Source organism: Clinocottus analis, unplaced genomic scaffold (assembly GCF_023055335.1).
Source record: "Clinocottus analis isolate CAN_PGR_092001 unplaced genomic scaffold, fCliAna1.0.p SCAF_6, whole genome shotgun sequence".
NCBI lineage: Eukaryota > Metazoa > Chordata > Actinopteri > Perciformes > Cottidae > Clinocottus > Clinocottus analis.
The window spans coordinates 12,750,714-12,770,372 of NW_027176218.1; the positions used below are offsets into that span (position 1 = coordinate 12,750,714).

A 19,659-nucleotide genomic window follows, 5' to 3' on the forward strand; every position below is an offset into this window, starting at 1 on the left:
ACAGACTGTACCGAGAGGAGGCAGTGACGCTTCCCCTGAGCCAAAAGCACTGCTGCTGTCGACTATTGATTGGATGTCGTGCTCTCGCTAATAAAGGATAAAGTCGGCTGCGAGCCAAGAACGGTCTTTGCATTGCAATCATCCAGTGTTGCTGAACTTCTCAAAGGTGACGCTGCGAGTAGGAGTCGTGCCATAGAGATTTATGGCTTAAATGACTTAAATCCATAATAGCATGGAAAAGCTTTGGAGCTGCTACTTTAGGGGGTGAAGCCATTCTCTGCCTCAAACCATGACGACAGAGCGCTACGGCATATTTTCACATTGGTGGGAGTGTGTGAGTGAGGGGAAAAAAGAGAAAGAGATTACATAGAAACATAACAAGCAAATTCCATTTGGAGGAAAAGCTAAAATAGCCGATAAACTGAAATAACTCAGCTGGGTGTCAGACGATAAGAGGACAAAGACCTTTGCTAAATAATAGAGTGGCAGAAGAGTGGCAAGCAGAGAGAAACAGAAAGGGACAGCAGAGAGACAGTGAGAGGGGGAAAGCAGGATTGGGTAACCTCGCTTTGCATGCAGAGGCTAGAGAACATGCACATGTATTCATACGTATGTTTGTATAATTAGATAGGAAGCCACCAAGTGGGAGAAGCAGGGCGGGGGAGATTCAGAGCTAAAAATAGACTATCGATGGACTGATTATCATAGTAAAGCTTGGGGGAAGGTGGTCTCGGCAGTCTCAGTGAGTGTGGGGGAACGAGGAGGTGAGGGTGCAGGAAACCATGTGTGTGTTTCATGTTTCATATGTCATCAGAGCCACCAGGCTGCTTTGGGAGTTTAAAATAATTTTATTTGGGAGTTTAAAAGAATTTGTTAGGAAGACCAAGGTTACACCAAATTAGTACCTAAAAAAATATTATCTTAAAAAGGTGGACATGGATGAGGAGGATTCGAACACGATGTTAGAGATTTGATAGTCCACCTGTCCCTCTGAGCTGAATGTATGTACCTTCAAAATGCTGTACATTGTGGAAAGAGACGCACGTGTCTTCTGAATGCTCGTCTTTTTTTTTTTATCTCACTTAAGATATTGAATCATGCTTTGATAGGTCGATAACTACCTGTGCAGCTAAGCACAAATTCCAGGGTGTCTAACAATGTCCTATTTTTCACCTTAAAGTCTAAGACACCATTGACAATAATGTAAAAGACATACGCATCGTTGTAGTCAATCTAATGGAGTGTAAGCGGTAGTTCAGGAAGGGAGACCCTACACTACGGGTCATTCATATAGATTTCAATTCTCCCAGTGGTTCATTACGGTAGCAGCTGATCCGGGGGGGGGCGTGCACTTTTGAAGCAACCGACCACAGCGTCACTGTGTCTCTCAGCCAATCATATCGTTGCTGTCAAACCTTAACGGGCTTCTCTGCTCTGCTGCTGTCAGTTGTCATTTTTTAAGCTCGAAAACGAATGCAATCCTCCTCCACCCAGCCACCTCCAGGCAGCAGGTAGTCAACTCCCTTCTCCTTCACCAACACCAGTGTCTGATCTTCAGGGGAGTCACTGCCCCTTGTCCTGGTTCAGGATAGGGTCCGATCGCCAAAGACTTTGCACTTTTCATTGTTATACTAAGGTAATAAATGAATTGTTGAATTCTGAACAAGTCTCTCCTGATTGAAATGTTGTACGTGTAAAATCGAATCCCACTTTAAACTACCCGAGAGGGAATATTAAGGGAACACATGGTTTCAAGATATTTTCCTGTAACAACACAAACAAAAAAATGTCCTCAAAGCCCTGAACTTGTTTACCTAAAATCCTTTTCAGCAACGAGCGAGCAGAGCAGCAAGGCAGCAGAACAGAGAAGAACAGAGAGGAATGTGAGGATTGTCTGTTTGTTTTTCACACCAAGCTTACTGCTGCTTTCCACCCATCCATCCATCCATCCATCCAATTGCATTCCTCTATTATCCTTTCTCATTCTCTCGTTCCTCTTGTTTCCAATTTACCTCATTACACTTCCATCCATTTGTTCCTCTATTTGTGCTCTTTGTCACCATTACTCCCTCCCTGTCTTTTTTAATCCGCTCCCTCTTCTCCTTGTTATCCTCCTCTCTTCTTTTGTCTCTCATTCAAGCTCCGTCTCGCACTTTAGTCTCACATCTCATTCACTCTCACCGTTAACCCTCCCTCTTCCGTGTCCTTCTTCCCGGTTCACAGATATGTTGAAGTGTGACAGCAGGTCTGTGAGCAGGGTATGATCGAGCACACGCACAGTCGTCCTTATTTACACTACAAAGCCCGGGCTGCAGATTCAGCGACGCAACATGGCAACACTCCGACAGGAGCGTCTGCTACCAAGACAACACGTCAGTCCCTGGCAACGCACCATTGCCATGGTAACAAGCCGCAACATCTACATTTGCTGTCGGGAAAAAAAAAGTATTCATGCCAGATATGACACCCGTTTTGCAAACACAGCCGTTTTCTAGTTGCAGACTTCAGCTCCACCTCTTTTACTCTGCAGAGCTGCAGGTCTGCGCTTCCTCGCACTTCATCAATCAATTACTGTCACAGCTCGGCCACCGAGACGCACACCTGGTTACCTCGGAGTAATTCAGCTGGTTTTTAGGAGGAGCGAGTTGACTGCAATGGGATCTCACCTCCAGACGGATGTGAGATTGGGCTGCTTGCTCAGTTACAGATACATCAAGCTTAAAGGGACAAATCATGACCCGGCTAGACGAACGACAATTCACAGATCTTAGTTCCTACGTGAAAATGTTCACAACTCGGTCTGTGGATTATCTTAACCAGGTCATAATTCATGGAAAGAGACATTGCTGATGAGCTTTTCAAATGTATTTTTTTGCTCCCTTTAAGCACTAAAAGCTATATAGTACCATTATATTCAAAAGAAGGCAGACATCTCTTTTGCAAATATCTCCAAATTGAGCTTATACATATACATTAAAAATATGTATTTTTGATTCAAGGCTAAACTCTCTCACTTAAAGAATTAAAAGCACATTGCTGTGATACACACTATCTTCCAGAGTACTCTTTAGAAAAAAGGGTTTGCCATTTTATGGGGGTTAAGAAAAAGCTTGGCACAGTGTTTTTAAAAGTAGATTGTAGTACAGATGGATGCTGGTAGATGGGTTTGATATTCTACATTGAGCCTGGATAACACTTATAGGCTCCAGCTTCATATGTACCAAACAGACATAGGAGCAGTGATAATCATCTAATTTAACTCTGGGCAAAAAAGTGAAAAAGGGTGTTTCTATATCTTTTACTACGAAGTTCAAGGAGAACTGGGCTGTTTATCAAACTTCGATACTGTATCAGTACAGAAGGAAATGTGTCTGTGGCATCAATCACTGAAAACTGAAAACTGTTAGTTAATGTTTACGCATTCTTTACTCAGGTGATACAATTAGATGATTGATTATTCATTTGAAAATGGATCACTAACAGAGTAAGACGTCATTTTGGTCATTTATCAACCAAAAATGTAATTTAAACATTGGTTTAAGATGTCTACTGGTAAATTGTGATTGTCATTTTTACTGTTTTAACATTTACAGCCTAAATGTTTAATCAATGATTTATGAAAAATATAATTAAAAAACGAATATTACGGATAATCTTTTCAGCCCTACTTTTTTTTCAAATGTAACAACTTCGGAAATCCCATCTCAGAAGTTGGGATTATTTTCTTTCTAGTGTTTTGTTACATGCTATGTTTGCACAGAAGGGATTTCCGAAGGAATAAAAGATTCAGAAAAAAAACTCCTCCACCGAAAATAAACCTGGTATGCACAGAGTTAATACAGGTTTGAAACAGATGCATCAAGTCTGGAGTATTTTTTTACAAACTATCTGTCTGTCAGGCCCACGAATGGTGGTAAAGACAACTGTGTTTGCTCAGTGAATCAGCGTCTGCCAGAGCTGGTGACATTGAGAAATTACTCCAGTACTGATGGAAATCAGCCCTGATGGGCTGAAAAGCACCTTTGTCTGCAGAGCTGACTGATGCAGGACAACATTGGGGGTCATGATGATGTACACACACAGAGCTGATGTGTGGTGTTTGGTATGCAATGCACAATGTGTGTGTGTGTGTGTGTGTGTGTGTGTGTGTGTGTGTGTGTGTGTGTGTGTGTGTGTGTGTGTTAAGACCAGTGCTTGCTAACCATCACAGGCCGAGTCGCTTGCTGAGCACCTGGCTCATCACTGCCCATCACTCTGATTTTAGAAGTAGCACTGACCGAGACATGGAGCTAAGAGGGCGAGACGGTAAGACGAGCGACAGGAACACAAATATAAAAGGTTTCAGAAGAACCTCGTTTGTGATTAGCTGCTGAATGGGAGGATCATACAGAGGAGAGGAAAAAGAGCATGCCTGTCCAGAGCATGCAAAGCCCTTTGCAAACATAATCAATTCATTAGTCATGTTCAATATTTTCTTTTTTCATTTCATGAAATTAATATCATTCCATTGCAGTTTCTTTCATCTATGGAACAACATTAATCCAGTGTGCCAATCAAACAGCAGGGAGCACAGAACCACATCAAAGCATGACAGTCAGCCCTTTAGCAGGAGCAAGCCAGCAGGAAAAGCACCCTTTAAGGAGAGAGTCCCTGGGGGATGATGTATCTCTCTCATATATAAAGGCAAGCACACACTGCCTCAACAGAGAATGACGTGTAACACTTATTATTTATCAGTTCAGCCTATTAAATCTCGGCACACAAACAGAATAATCAATGCCTCAGAGTAAAAAACATATGAGCATGTACATTCAAACATAAACACAGTGTGTTTGTGTGCGTTCACACAGAAATGCAATTAATCTGCCACAGAAACACACACAAAAAAAATTAATCTTTTCTTTATCACCTGATTCAACTTCACTGTAATCTAATCATCAGGACAATCATCCCCATCCAACTGCCATCACTCCTCTTCCTCTCCCATTTTCAGTCACATATTAATTCAGGGTTAAAGCCCACTTACATTCATATCAACCAGATGAATCTCTAAACAGGATTTAAGAATATATCACTAATTAATGTGTTCCAGGTACAGCAACATTTAAAAAAAATTGATGCAAAAATCATGTATTTTTCTTCATTCAGTCAAGAAACTAATTATAAAAAAGAAATCACAGATGGAGGTGGGAGATATTGGTAGCTGGTAGTAAAGACAGCTTTCTTGGCTGAGGAAATCATCCCAGATGAATGGACTGAATGCTTATTTGGAGTTGCAGATGTTGTTCCTGTGTATTAAATATATTTTTCAGTATGCAAAATTTTAAAAATCATTCAATAATTTTAACTAAAGCACAACATCCAGCATCGGTGTCGTCTGTGTTTTTCTTTGACTAATTTATTCATATTTGTGTTCAGATGCTGAGACAAAGCACAACAAAGATTCCTAAGTATTTAAAGAGAGAACTGCTGATTGACCATGTACGCGGCATATTCCCAGCTCAGATTAAAATTCTTCCAGGTTAACAAAAATCTTTCATGCGTCGACGTACAGTTTGCATACATGTTGATATAACTTGTCTTTAGGTTGTAATACTGTTGAAAAAAACAGCATTCTTGTAGTTCTTGATTATTTGGTGCATGGCAAGCTGTTTTGCTAAACTGTATGATGGTGCACAGAGCTTTGTGAAGCGTTTCACAAAAGAGAAACTCCAAAATTCTTGACAGCATGCAAGTAAACTGCATACATTTTGTTGACAAAACCGAGCATTCAAATCTCCTGCATGTATCAAAGTTAAAACAAATAGCATCTTCATTACTGCAGTCATTATCAACGGCGCCTCTCAGCCTTATCACAATCCAAGCATCTTGGCCATGTTCCTCAGCAACATCTGTATCTGCTCCTCCTCTGCGGTCTCCAGAGGAGGATTCCCTGTCGGAGGCTGCAAAGCTGCAGAGCATCATGCGTCCAAAGCAGCGGATATGAAGTGACAGAAGCTGCATGTATTTATAGGCTATCTGAGTAGAGAAACGTGCTGCTCACTGTTAAAGCTATTTATAGAGCCTTTTACTGATACCTCAGAATATTGTGGAGGGAAGGAGATGGTTCTCTGGGGAATGACTCAGGAGGCTCCCTCATATCTCCCACTACCCCCTTTCAATTCACATCTACTCTTTTACTCCCTAAGCCTCTGCTCTGCTCATCCCTCCAACCTCATGCATCGACTCTCGCCTTCTCCATTTCATCCTCTGTTCGCTCTCTCCTTTCTTCCTTTCCAAATCTCCCCTGCTGATCTCCTCATTTTAACCACCTCGCTTCCTGTCTTCTCCCCTTTTCATGTCTATATTCATCGTCTTTCCTCCCCTCTCTCTGTGGAGATATGTTATGTCTCCTATAGAAACATGTTAAGATTGGTAACATTGTATGGAATAATATAGCAGTTTTTATGAGAGGTCTCAACACACTCTATTCATATATATTTCGAGCTTTGCTGTAGCATTACACAGACACTGATATTCACAGATGAACTCTGTGTGACTGGACACACTCTGGTTGAACAGGTGTATCTGGTTGACCAGTCAGGCCCCAGTGGGATCCCAGTTGGGTCAACTCTTATCTATATTGAGATCTATGCTGTGCATGCTTATATTCGCACCATCGCCATTTATGGACTTATGTTTCACATGCCTGTGCTCAGCATCTCTCCCTCAAATGTAAATAACTGACCTCTATAGATTTAAACATAAGTTTAAACTGGTTAACATACATGAATGGACATAAAGAGGACACCCATGTATGACTCCCCACCACTTCTATATGGCGGCTTAGGGTTTAAGTCCTGTTTCTTTAGAGAGTTGATGAAAGTCCAGCAAACAGTTTTTTTCTTTCCGTGATACATGTTCAATAAATATTTCGGGAAAAATGTATCTTCGATTCCAACCTCATCTGTGACCAGTCTGTTCAAAGAAAATCAACTACCACATATCTATTTCCTCCAAAACATGTTTCCACATCTTCCCACTTCTTCAGCCCTATGTAATTTCTCAACAGCAGGTGCTCCAGGAGAAGAAGCCGAAGCGTAGATTAATTGTTGTTGAATTGTGAAGTGGTTCCTGGGAATGAAGTGAGCTGGTGCTGGCAAACGTCTTATCATAATGAATAAGTAAGAAAGATAAACTGACAATGTTATAAAATGTTTCAACCTGTAAACTGAAGTTATATTCCACTCCCTTAACTCATAAGTTCTCCTACTCCATCTGTTTTTGCTTTTGATTCTTATCAGTCTGCTATTCATGTATCCAAGTAAAAATATATATTTCCTTAAAATGGCTGTTCAGCAAGTGTTTGAAATGTATGCCCGTTGAAGTGTGCAAGTGAAGAAAAAAATGCATTCACACCCAAACCCAACAGCAAACAATACAGCAGTCTGGAGGGAACAATGCAAAATGATAACAAATATTAATATCAGGTTTGTTTTAATCAATTTTATCTATTATCTTTTGGGGGAGAACAGACAATCCGAGAGCCAAGTGATGTAACAGGATGCAGGAGTTGATGTTAGCATGTGAGCCTTGCAGCTGTATGAAAACACACACTCACACACACACACTCACACACACACACACACACACACACACACACACACACACACACACACACACACACACACACCCTCCCACGTCCTTCAATGTGACAGCATGTTGAGATGCAGAGTGGCGTCTGCTTGTCAAGCTGACAGACTTGCACTGACAGCATGGTCAAAGCGGTGCAGACACGGGAGAAAAACACTGATTTTGTAACGCTCCAAACCACAACAACAAACAGCCTGCTGGGCATGCGCATTGCAGCGCTCAGAACCATCACCCCTGTTTTTTTAGCCGCCTGATGTTGTGTCACTTTGATGGTTGAGCAACGCAGGGTTCCAGGATGCATCCAAAATGGTCGCATATGTGATTTTAATTTTATTTTTTTATGTGTGTGTGTGTGTGTGTGTGTGTGTGTGTGTGTGAGTTCAAATTTCACATGTTTGAGTGCATAATGACATTCTCATTGGTGCCCCCTCGGGAGAGGACACACAAGTCACTGTCTATTTGATTCTCGCCTCCTGAATCTTAAAATTCAACTTGAGGAGAGAGCGTTGAGCAGTTGCGAGAGCACACAGGGAGGGTGGAGCAAGTGAGCAGGGAGGGTCGAGCCCTGAGCTAGCAAGGATGTTTTTGTGCTCCCTCTGCGCGCTTGTATCACATACTTATGTAAATATATACTTGAGCGTAATTAAGTGCCAAATGCATGTATGTAGCAGTGCACAGCGTGTGATGCGAATGTATGTAGGAAAACTGGAAAACTTTTTGGAACAATTTAGCAGTCACCATGTTCCAAAAATCAAGCAATCTATAGCAGAATATGTTTTTAATCCAAATGAAAAGAGAGTTGGAGGCTGATGGGGAGGGAGATACAAAGAAATGTTCCGACCCAGAGGCCACTGATGAGTCATTGAAATACTAAGATCTTTTACTGAAGTAAACACAATCCAGATCTCACCTAAGTGAAAGTATGCAAGTGTAGTGGCTATCACGTCAAATTCTCAATATGCCGCCCAATGGGCTCACAAAAAAAAGTTTAATTTACTGTATCGCAATTTTATTTCATACTATAGTCAATTTAATGTAGAGAAGTGAACATTAAAATGTTTCTACCTGAAATGTAGTGGAGTAGAAAGTAGCTTCAAAATAGTACTTAAGTACAGTAATTAAGTAAATGTAGTTGATTACGTTCCACCACTGACTAATACCATGCTGTAATAAAAAAAAAGGATGTGCTACCAGCCCTGCATCGCCTGCTTCTATGTGTGTCGCAGACTGCCAGGAAGTCATGCGACCAATGAAACATCCTCATCTGCAGTAGAGACGAGCTGCTGACCAAAAGGCAAATTAAATCACATTGGTGAGATTAAACTGCATTTTGGGAATCAGTGTAATATCACATATATTTCAAAGCTGCTGTGCAGGAGGTCTATGAATTGGAATTTCAAAAATCTTCATTACACTGTATCAGCTTTGTCAAGTGATAGGCAGTTAATTATGGGGATATCATTACCACACACAGATCACACATAGAGTAACTGACTTTTCCTTTTCATGAAGGGCTGGGAGGCAGCTATAATTGTAACCTGGTGACGAATAGGGCTGTCAACGTTCATGAATTTTAGTTGATGATTGTCATACAAATGATTTCCAATTTGCCATTAATGTTGACTAGTCCTATTCTGTTCACTTCATACCATGCAGTGGTGCAGTTGTTTGGATTTGCAACTAGATCTAAATACATGATGTGAACGTCAATGGCTGCGCATCGAAATGATGCAATCGTTGGCAAAGGTGTCCATTGATCTTCAAAGAGTTTGCTGAAATAATGTTTGTTCTCGGGCTCTGCTGCATATAGATTTAACTTGTTCTACAAGTGTTGTGTAGGCTGACCAAAAAAGTGGTATAGGACAATAGAAGGCTTGACTTTAAGTTAATATGAAACAGAGAATCACAAAGCCTGTATTCACTGTTCCTGATTCTGTTGTTTTACCTTGCACTGTACATTTACTACTACGAGACAACTTTACTACGAATGTCACCAACACCGGTCTGCTTTGAGCGTATCTACCTTCACTCTCTTTTGATCGACCACACTCTCGTACTATGCCCTATTTCCTAACCCACTCACTTTATTCTCATAACACAATGTTTTCAAAACATTTTTATGTGAATTATCTAATTAGAAAAGCTGAATGGAAGCAACAACTCCAGCATAACTTTCCCCAGAGCTGTCAAACACACTGCTGCGCACATCGGGGAGACTCCAGAAAGCTGTTATCGACACCTCTCTGTCAGTATTTCGCTTTGGAAAGAGACAAATACAATCAAATATGAGCTGAAACAGAAGAACACATATCCAACACCAGTAAAATCTAGATCTAGGTTTGTTTTTTTCGGACATCGGAAACCTCAAAGGTAATGCAAAATGATTGTGGCTATAATTTCTAAGTAGTAATTCCAAAATGCCCACTGGCGAAACTATATGGTTTATGCTACCAAAAGGGGCCTATGCCGTGACAGGGCTGAAGTGTGTAAGGACCTGCAGTGTTGAACCTCAGCCAGTGCCCATCACCTCAGTTGTCACCAAGTCAGTCCTCCTTCGCTGCACTATTACACAGCCAATAGGCAGGGATAGATATAAAAAAAGCAGAGGAATGGAGAAGTAAAGTGGGCTGTCTGGATGGAGTTTTAGAATTGAAAGGTAGTGAAAATGTGATGGAATGAGGTGATGACCAAAAGAAATCAAAGAGGCAGTGAAGGAGAGAGAAGCAGGAGGAACATGACTGAGAGCAAAGAGTGATAGCAAAGAGATGAAGACGACAGGAGAGAGGGAGAGAGGAGAGGAAGGAAAGAGAAGCTCAGAACTGTGCAGCTGTGGGAGCGTATTAAACAATCACTTCTGTGTCAGCGGCTCAACACACCGGCAGAGGACATCTAGCATGGTAGAAGCGCTCAGCCAACACAAAAACAACTATCACTGACGTCAAATCTTAGCTTTGCTTTCTCATGATTTTGTACCATCTGCTCACAAACGGCCAAAAAGCCAATGGATTCAAGTCAACTACCTTTGCTTGCAAAACACCCATGACGGAGGATACCGAAAAATGTCAGATGAGTACAAAGCCCTTCAACAAACATCAAATCACAGCGCAGCAATCCACATGCCGCATGAAAGGAGTAACATGTGTAGTCTGCAGAGTCCAGCGTCAGAGCAGTTTCAGTCTCCAGAGAAGCCGATTCACAAGCTGCTCGTTATATTGACAGCAGGCAGAGCTGCTGGGGACACTATCCCCTCAATGTAAATCACGGCAACGACGTCGTTGCCCAACAGGCACAGACACTGATAACACAATGTAAAGACAGACACGCAAGACCACATGCAACGCACAGGTATGAAGCGTCGATGTGAGGATTTGTGCAAAACGTCTCCCGTAAAGATAAAATAAACAACATCTTTATGTATCTGGAAGAATGACGCGTTATCTTCGTATCTCTGCGTGTGTGTTGTGCATGTCTAGCGTGTGCTGGAGGGGGCAGGGCGTCAAGGCAACGCAAGCCTCGAGACAAGAGGGTGGTTGCCGTGGAAACCTCAGGCTGAGAGCTCAGCAGCCGGACGATTGACTGAAAAGAAGGAGCGATATAGACGGCGAGAGACAGAGAGGAAGAGTGTGATGTAAAAACACGAGGGCAACGTCCCAAGGGCCAGGGAAAACAAAAAAAGAGAACGATGATTAAATAGAGCTGGAGGACGGAGGGTGACATGATATCTATGAAAGAGAGAAAAACAATGACAAAGACACACAGCGAGGCGGAGGAGAAGATCAAAGCGGAATGAAAGGAAGCCGGGTGATGAGGACTCACAGGGAACCGTGCGGAGGTAGAGGTTGTCTCTGATGATCTGCTGGTGGTCGTGGTCCACTGAGCCCTTGGAGAAACGCAGGTTGAGGTAGTGCCGCAAATCCTTGTCAACCACCCCACCTGAAGACAAACACAGGAAGAGAGAGATTAGCGCTCGCTTTCATTTGCTAACACGACACACAAGCCTGACTCTGATTGAGTTCTGTTTTCAGATTGGCACCAGATCAATTGGGACGCAAGTGACACAGTATTGAGAACCACTGAAAGGCCCTCAGTCCACTGGAAGAACAAGCAGCCTGCCCAGGGGCCAGACATGACACTCACTCTGTGCAACTACAACCAACAGAACCCACAGACAAAACGCTATATGGAAACAAATCCTCCATCTTGAGTTTAAACATATTGTATCTGTGCAAACATTATATGGCTTGAACAAATAGTTGGTAGCTGATACAGAATGCATAGCAAATGACAAACATTGAAGATGAAGTTAAATAGGATTTTTAACAGCCTTAAAATTGTTTAGGAGAAGTAAAGGAGGAGAAATATGTTATGGGTGTGAAAAAAGCAAGATTTTGAGATTTAAAACGAGGCAAAATGGCTTAATCAGATTAAAAGCTTGCACAGATTTTTTATGACGCAAAAAAGCAGAGGCTACTACACATGCTGACGTAAACAAACAAACGCTCACACACATGCTCTCACACACACACACACACACACGCTCACACACACAGACACACACAAACACACACACACACACACATAGATCATGGTAATTGTGTAAACCAGTGATCCCCTTGGGGCTGAATATGCGGTGTCAGCAGGTTGGGTGACAAAGGCCTAGAGAGGACAGAAGCTCACACCACCTCATCTTTGCTTGTCTCTGCTTATTATTGAGGAACAAGCTGTCTTCCTGTAACACAGTAAAATAAGTGGCAGACATAAGCAAAGGCGGCGGACTAAGAGCAGGCCAACATATCTGTGCTGCACACACAATGTATGATAATGTCCATGAATGGTTTCTCCTCCCTTCATCCCAAACCAAAGAAGCCCAGGAGGATGAGAGGAGGAGAACTTATTTTTCACACAGCATTCGGTATGCATGACTATCACATCGGACTACGGGAGGGATGAGGTTACATGCCACGCATTTACAAATGAAAAAACATGTCAATCATGCATATTCTAGCGACCTCCTGCCAAATTAAATTGACAGTGCTCGGCCTACCGGTTGAGATTATGCAGCGTCTACCGTCAAAGAGAACAAACAGCATACCGTCAGAGACGAGATTCTTTACACTGCACAGACTTCGTAGATACCAGTATGTATGCTGCTGACAGAGGTGACTGTGTGATGAATCCTTTTGGAATAACATCTTATGTAAACTGACACCATTTTAGCGAGGCTTCGAAGCATTTGGAATTGCTTCACAAACAGCAAAGCTAGACGAGAGGAAAGCGGAGAGGAGAGGAGAGAAGAGGAGAGGAGAGAAGAGGAGAGGAGAGACAGTCAGAAAACAAAGGAAGACGGGATGAAATCTTAATTAAGATTATGAAGACTGTTGTCGTTCTCTGAATGTTTTTTTTTTTTTTTAAAAAGCATACCATAGCAGGCAGATCATGTATTCAGGCAGAGGCCATATCTTTCACATGCACAGACACCGGCACACACACATTACTACACATGCACACCAACACACAGACATATGTGCAGAGAAAGATGGAGAGACGGAGTAAAGAAAAAGGCTGTGCAGATCAGGCACCTCATCAGCAGCTCCCTCAGATGTTGATAAAAGCAGTCCTTTCTCCACAGGTATACATCCACAGACAGCCTGTCCTCCCAGGCGTCCTCTAGCCTTGCAACCAACCACCGAACATCTTCTGCTGAAACCTCACTTTCCTTTTTCCTGCCTCTGCTTCTCCACCGCAGTTCCACCATACACACTCAGCACCTGGTTGTAGCCAATTTTATTCCCAGAGAAGACAAGGAGGATGAGGGGGAAGGGAGAGGCCGAGAGACACGGAGAGATGTAAAGAGACGACGACCGTCGGGAGAAAAGAAAGGAGAAGGAGATGTGACAGTGGGAAGCCGGGCTCTAAACGACCTGCCAGCAGATTGGCCAGAGTGCTTCCACGGTCCTGCAGTGGCCCCTATCTGCTACTGCTTTTACTGCACTGGAGTGTTTGTGCATTTGTGTGGTGAATGTTTGTGTAAGAGACATATTGAGTAACAGTATAAAATAAATATTTTTGTGGATGAAAGCATTTGTAGATGTGTGTCCGTATTTCTCAGTGTGTGTTTGTGCGAGTGCACCCAGATGCTCCCTGACATTCCTCAAATACTCGGCTTCTCGCAAACCAGATGCTCCCCCTGTTTGACCTTGTGTAAACATATCTGAATAGAGAGAAATACTGTGAAACGCAACGACAGCATATGTCACACTGAGGTAACACACACTAATACGCACACAGTGGGATGAGCTAGCTGCAGACGGCAGTAAAGATGCCTTGAGCGACGTCATGGGCAAGGTTGGGTCTAAATACAAGGAATAAACAAACACCAACACAGAAACACACTCGTGATGTCAGCTCAGGGCACAGCTAAGTGTGGAGGAGGACCAGTGTATTTATAGAGGCTTTATAGGTAGAACTCTTCAAATAGGCAAATGTAGCAAACTCAGAGTTAATCTTCATGCAGTAAACATCAATGTGAACTTATTTCGTGGTTAGCTGCTTCAACAAAGCGGGGACATTTTGGGAGAAAACTATTTTATAAATGGCCCAAAGTTAGTCGCAAGTCAAGAAGGAAAGCGATGACAGCCACGATCAATCCCAAACTCATCAAGGCAGATCGCAATCAGTGAAGCTTCTGCTCAGTGAAGCACTACATTAGTCCATGCAGGTCGCATAGTCTCATGCTCCATCAATTGACCGTCAGCTGATCCAAAAAAAGGACAAAAAATGATTTCTACACGGTGCCTCATTCAAGCTGTCAGCTCCACATACCTCCCTGCAGCAGCTGCTAAACACAAACTGCTATTCCTGATTACTGGTGGAGCTGCTGGAGCTCCCTCCACTACAGCCGCCTCCGTCTTATCAATCAACACACGATGCAATAGTACACTGGGTCTCTATGGGCTTGCCTGTTGAATTTATTTGTTCAATATCTCAGACTATGTACCTGCCTGTTATTGCTGGGTGAGTTAACTGCCAAGTGTGTATCATGCTGCTTTGATCCAAATGTGGAAAGCAAAGTCTGTACGACACAAACAACTGTGTCACCATTTGGACAATAAATGGTTCCAAATACATGAGAGTGAACATCGTATGTTCAACCAAGTAAAGCTTTCCATTCTTCCAAAGAAAACCTAGGAATCGACAAGAAATGTTTCTTTCAGAGAGAGAGAGAGATGTATGTATACTTTGTGGGATTCACTATATAATTTAATGCCTTTGTTTGTTGCCTCAGCAACAAATAATTGGCAGATTTATTGAGACAGCTCTTGACTTACACACAACCTTACAAATGACCAACACTGGTTCTGTGTCAAAGTAAATCATTTCATTATTATCTACGAGAAATGTGATTTGAATATATCGGGAAATAATAAAAATTTCCCCATATTTCCCCGTATTTTTAAAAATACCAACATACTAAAATCAATTGTTTTGGAAATGTTTTCTCTTGATTGTTTGTATGAAGTGTGGTTGAGAGGCAGACTGGAAAGGTGTGGAAGAGAGATAAGGGAGCAGAGTTTTTAGCCTGGTGTTGTGCTACTAATCAATGTGCAGCAGAAAGGTAAGAGACACTCACACAAGCAACTCTTTCATTGAAAATGAGAGCACAGTAAAAAATAAACAAATACATCCTTAACAATAGCGATTAGATTAGATGAATTCATTTTGAGCTCATTACTATCCAAAATAGTGTACTATGAATATATACTTTGTAGCTGGGACACCTAAGTAAATCAATGGTTTGACTGATTGAGTTTTCAATCTCCTCAACTTTAAGCACTGTTGATATTTTATCTTAACAGTCATCAGATATTCATGTGGCACCGCAGCAGGCCACTGTAATAACAAGATGCTGTTCTCTCACTGAAGACAGTGGTGCGAATACCAGAAAACGCTCACCAGGATCCCCAAGCTTGTAAAAACAAGTAGATCTGATGGCCTCCATCACGGTTACTTACTGCTACTACGGCGTTCAGACTCTCTCTGAGCCGTCAGGCAGACGGCGCTTCATTTCCCTGACAGAGGATCTGGATTCTCTCTTCATTGAGCAGAAACTTGGGATTAACGATTTAATCTAAAAATCCTGTTTTGAATTTTCAAATATGAAAGGAAGTAAAGCTTTCTCTTTGCCTATTTCACAACAACCACACATTAAATGGAGTTCCCTCTACGTTGTGGACATTTCCATTTTAATGACCCCCTCCACCCAGATCCGCAACCTCGGCATCATCCTCGACCCCACTCTCTCTTTCTTCCCCCACGCCAACCACATCACCAAAACTGCCTTTTTTCACATCAGGAACATTGCACGCCTCCGATCCTCCCCGTCCTCTGCCACCACCGAAATAACATCCAGGCTCGACTACTGCAACAGCATCCTCTACGGCTCACCCAACAAAATCCTCAATAAACCTCAATATGTCAAAACTCTGCTGCCGTTCGACTGCTCACCTCCACCCGACGCTACGATCATATCACCCCGGTCCTACACAACCTCCACTGGCTTCCAGTCAAGTACAGGATAGACTTCAAACTACTACACACTACTTATAAATCCCTAAACAACCTGGCCCCACGCCTCAACACGTTGCCTCAGGTCTGCCGGTACAACCGCTCTCAAAATCATCAGGCCCAAGACGTGGGGCGACAGAGCCTTCTCAGCTGCTGCACCCCCCCCCCCCCCCCTCTGTAACGCCCTCCCCATCCACATCCGTCAGGCTCCCACCCTACCATCATTCAAGCAAGCCCTGAAAACTCACCTCTTCCAACTCGCTTTCACCTGTTAAACCCCTGAACCGAGCCTCCGCTATGCCCCACGCGGCCTCTTCAGTTTGCTTTATTTTCTTTCTTTGTTACTTAAAATGTTCTGTTTGTTCTTTTGTTTGCTTTGTCTTCCCATTTTTTTCTGTTCCGTTTGTCATTGTCTTTTGTTCATAATGTAAAGCCACTTTGTGTACCTTGAAAAGCGCTATATAAGTTGACATTATTATTATCATTATTATTATTATAATGAAAATGTATTTGAACTGCAGGCATACACACAATTGGAAAATTAACAGATATTATCCACAACCAAATCTTAAAAATGTTACTCTGATCCTAAACTTAAGACCAAATCCAAACTATTGCAAAGATATTTGTTAATTTATTTTCATTATTTAAACCAGTAACAAATTCACAAGTTGTTCATTTTTCCGTCTTCGTGATTTAGATGAAAGTGCAAGGACAGTGCAAGAATATTAAAGAGACAACATAGCATAGATATATAATTAAATTGTTAATCCTGGCCTTCGTGCTCACGGAAGGTCAAGATCACACTTCAACACCTGTCACTTATCTTGATAAGCCGTCTTCCACAGAGCAACATCTAACCCGAGGCCGAGCTAACATTGCACATTACTCACTCAGAAGAGTCTCACCTGCCATACAATATCTTTCTGCTTTTTTTTCAATCATAACATTATACTGATATAATTATTTTCTGCTTTGTGCAAATTTATTCAGACGAAGGCATGATTTTTAATTGTAATACTTTGACATTAACAGCTTTGGGTCTTCTATACTATATTTGGGTTATATTTGGTCTCAATCTGCCACTTTTATGGCGATTTGATGTTTAGCTTGATCTACAGTTTTGAGCCAGCCTCAAGCGGCTATTTAAGGAACTGCAGTTTTGACAGTTCCACGTTTGCTTAATTTCTCAGTGCTGAAAGGTTGTCGTCTTAAAGCACTTCCACACTGCCTTCACTTTGCAGAACTGCAGGTTACTGCCTGGTAGGTAGAAACCAACACGCGCCATTTTGTTTGATTTGGGAAGGCATAATGAGGTCCGACATGCCCACTCTCCCAGGAGGCTTAGAGAGGAGGAAAGCACAGACATGCCACATTGATTCTCAAAGTTTCTCTCTTCAAAGTTTAACTGCTCAACTCTTAAGCGCAAACAACCCTGAAGTCACACTTCAGGAAATCGAACACGCTGACATGCTAAGTCTTTCTGTTCACGAACATACACAAACAGCAACATGTTCACACATACTTGCAAATGAAACCTCGTCATCAGAAGAACACAAAAAGACACAGAGTTAAACATGGTGCAGCATAATGTCAAAGTTCGCAAGACACACAACACTTATGTTTAACATATAAACTCTCATCTTTTCCTCCTAATTAAAAGCACAGACACACCTGACACGTACCACAAACACACACCTGATCTCATCCAAGCGACAAAGACATAACATGCTACTACTTGGAATAAACTGTGGGGCTGTCTGGCCAGTTAAAGGCCAAGATTTGGGTTGATGGATGGGGGCGTCTGCGGAGAGCTGAGTTGAAGTAGTGCTGTACTCGAGTGGTTGTCATGGAGAACCAAATGAAGAGACAGACTTGGTGATCGATAGCTTGCCTGCACGCCCACAAGAGGTCACACAGGGTACAGAGGAGTACAACTGGCATCAACTCTGGACTGGAACACACATGCACAATTAAAAAGAGGAATATGTCTTTGTCTGCATTCTCATCCAAATGCTACGCCAGCTACTGGGCATCTTAAACAATACTGCTTGTTTCCCTTCATGCCTCAGTGTACACGCAAATCTTCAAATACCATCTGGGTCATCAACTGAACACACAGATGGACACTAACATACAATTATCATGCACCTTTAACTCAATCCCCATTTTTGGCACATGATTTTGGAGTCAAACTAAAATTGAATAGCCTTTCTTTTTCACAGCAAACAATTTGGCTTGTCAAAACACAGGTGTTACTAATAATTACTAATTGCTGCACTGCAATAAGTAGCTGGAGCATCTCCAGTGGTTATAGTTGCACCTGTAATGTTTTTGGCTGCAACAATTGAACATGTTTGCTGTGAGAAAAAAATAATGAAATTATATGAACTTGAAAAGGAGCAAAAAGTGGTCTGATATCAATATTTAACGTGAGATTAGCACGTTTCATTAAAGCAAAATACCATGTAACTGAATTGTGGCCAATGCCGTACAGTTTTTTAGCTAACATGCCAATCAAATGCCACTTAAAATATTAATAAAACGTTTTCAGCTGATTTAATAGTGTCAAACCTCTTATATTTTGAGCTAAGCTAACTAAGTTCGCCTGAGTTAACCTTGAGTTAAACGTCTGCATCTCTCGTTAATGGCGTCGCAGCACCGTGGAGCCTTGACTGGTCTTCGTGAGCTAAAACCAGCATGACGTTATCTATTAACTACTAGACACCAACTTCACCACAAACATGTAATAATAATACATTAATTAAACATACCTGGGAGCCATCTTCGACTTTACGAGCTTCGCAGTATTTTAACGTTAATGTAAATTTCCGTTTGCCACATTTAACTTTCAAAATAAGGGAATTACCAAATAAAAGCCATAATACCAAAAAAGCTTTAGAAAAACAAACCCAACACATATATGGCATGAAACCAGTATGTATCATTTACAAATATGATTTGAACACAATTCTAGTCAATTCCTTTTAATTTGTATTGAGAATCCCTGCTTTACAGTTTATTTTATTGCTTGTATAAGTTTAATAACCAGTAACCCGCACAATTACTTTCATATTTGCTTCGTATTTTGTTTTATACCATTTGATTTCAGTATATTAAACAGTAATATAAATATGCCCATTGTATATGTACAGTAAATTGACTAACTTGAGCATTAATACATTTCTGGATTAATACATTTTACTTATCTTAAAAACCTTGACATGTTCCTTATGTCTTCTCTAGAGAACATGCCTAATTTACCCTCCATTTCCCTCCAGACATTCATGTCTCCTCTCTGTTTGTCGAGAGAGAGAAAGACAGAGATGTGTATGTGAAGATAGTTTCTACATGTGCGTGTATTCTTTGGCTGTTTAATTGTGGATGAAGTATCTGTTTCCAGTACTCCTAATGATGTTATTACAGCAGGCGGCAGGCCCTATTATTAATAGTAAATGACAG

The 19,659-nt window shown here is 41.8% G+C and overlaps 1 protein-coding gene across 9 annotated transcripts in view; it reads right to left on the reverse strand.

The window, feature by feature from the left end:
• Window positions 1-19,659, reverse strand: part of magi2b (membrane associated guanylate kinase, WW and PDZ domain containing 2b) — a 74,548-nt gene that overhangs the window by 43,497 nt on the left and 11,392 nt on the right. For 6 of the 9 annotated variants that reach the window (XM_068602589.1, XM_068602590.1, XM_068602588.1 and 3 more), the window contains exon 2: window positions 11,449-11,565. In XM_068602589.1, the coding sequence (XP_068458690.1) occupies window positions 11,449-11,565 (117 nt within the window). Of the gene's footprint in view, window positions 1-11,448; window positions 11,566-12,724; window positions 12,829-13,211; window positions 13,523-18,971; window positions 19,096-19,659 lie in introns of those variants that run through there. The other 3 variants (XM_068602593.1, XM_068602592.1, XM_068602591.1) reach the window with 3 other exon arrangements.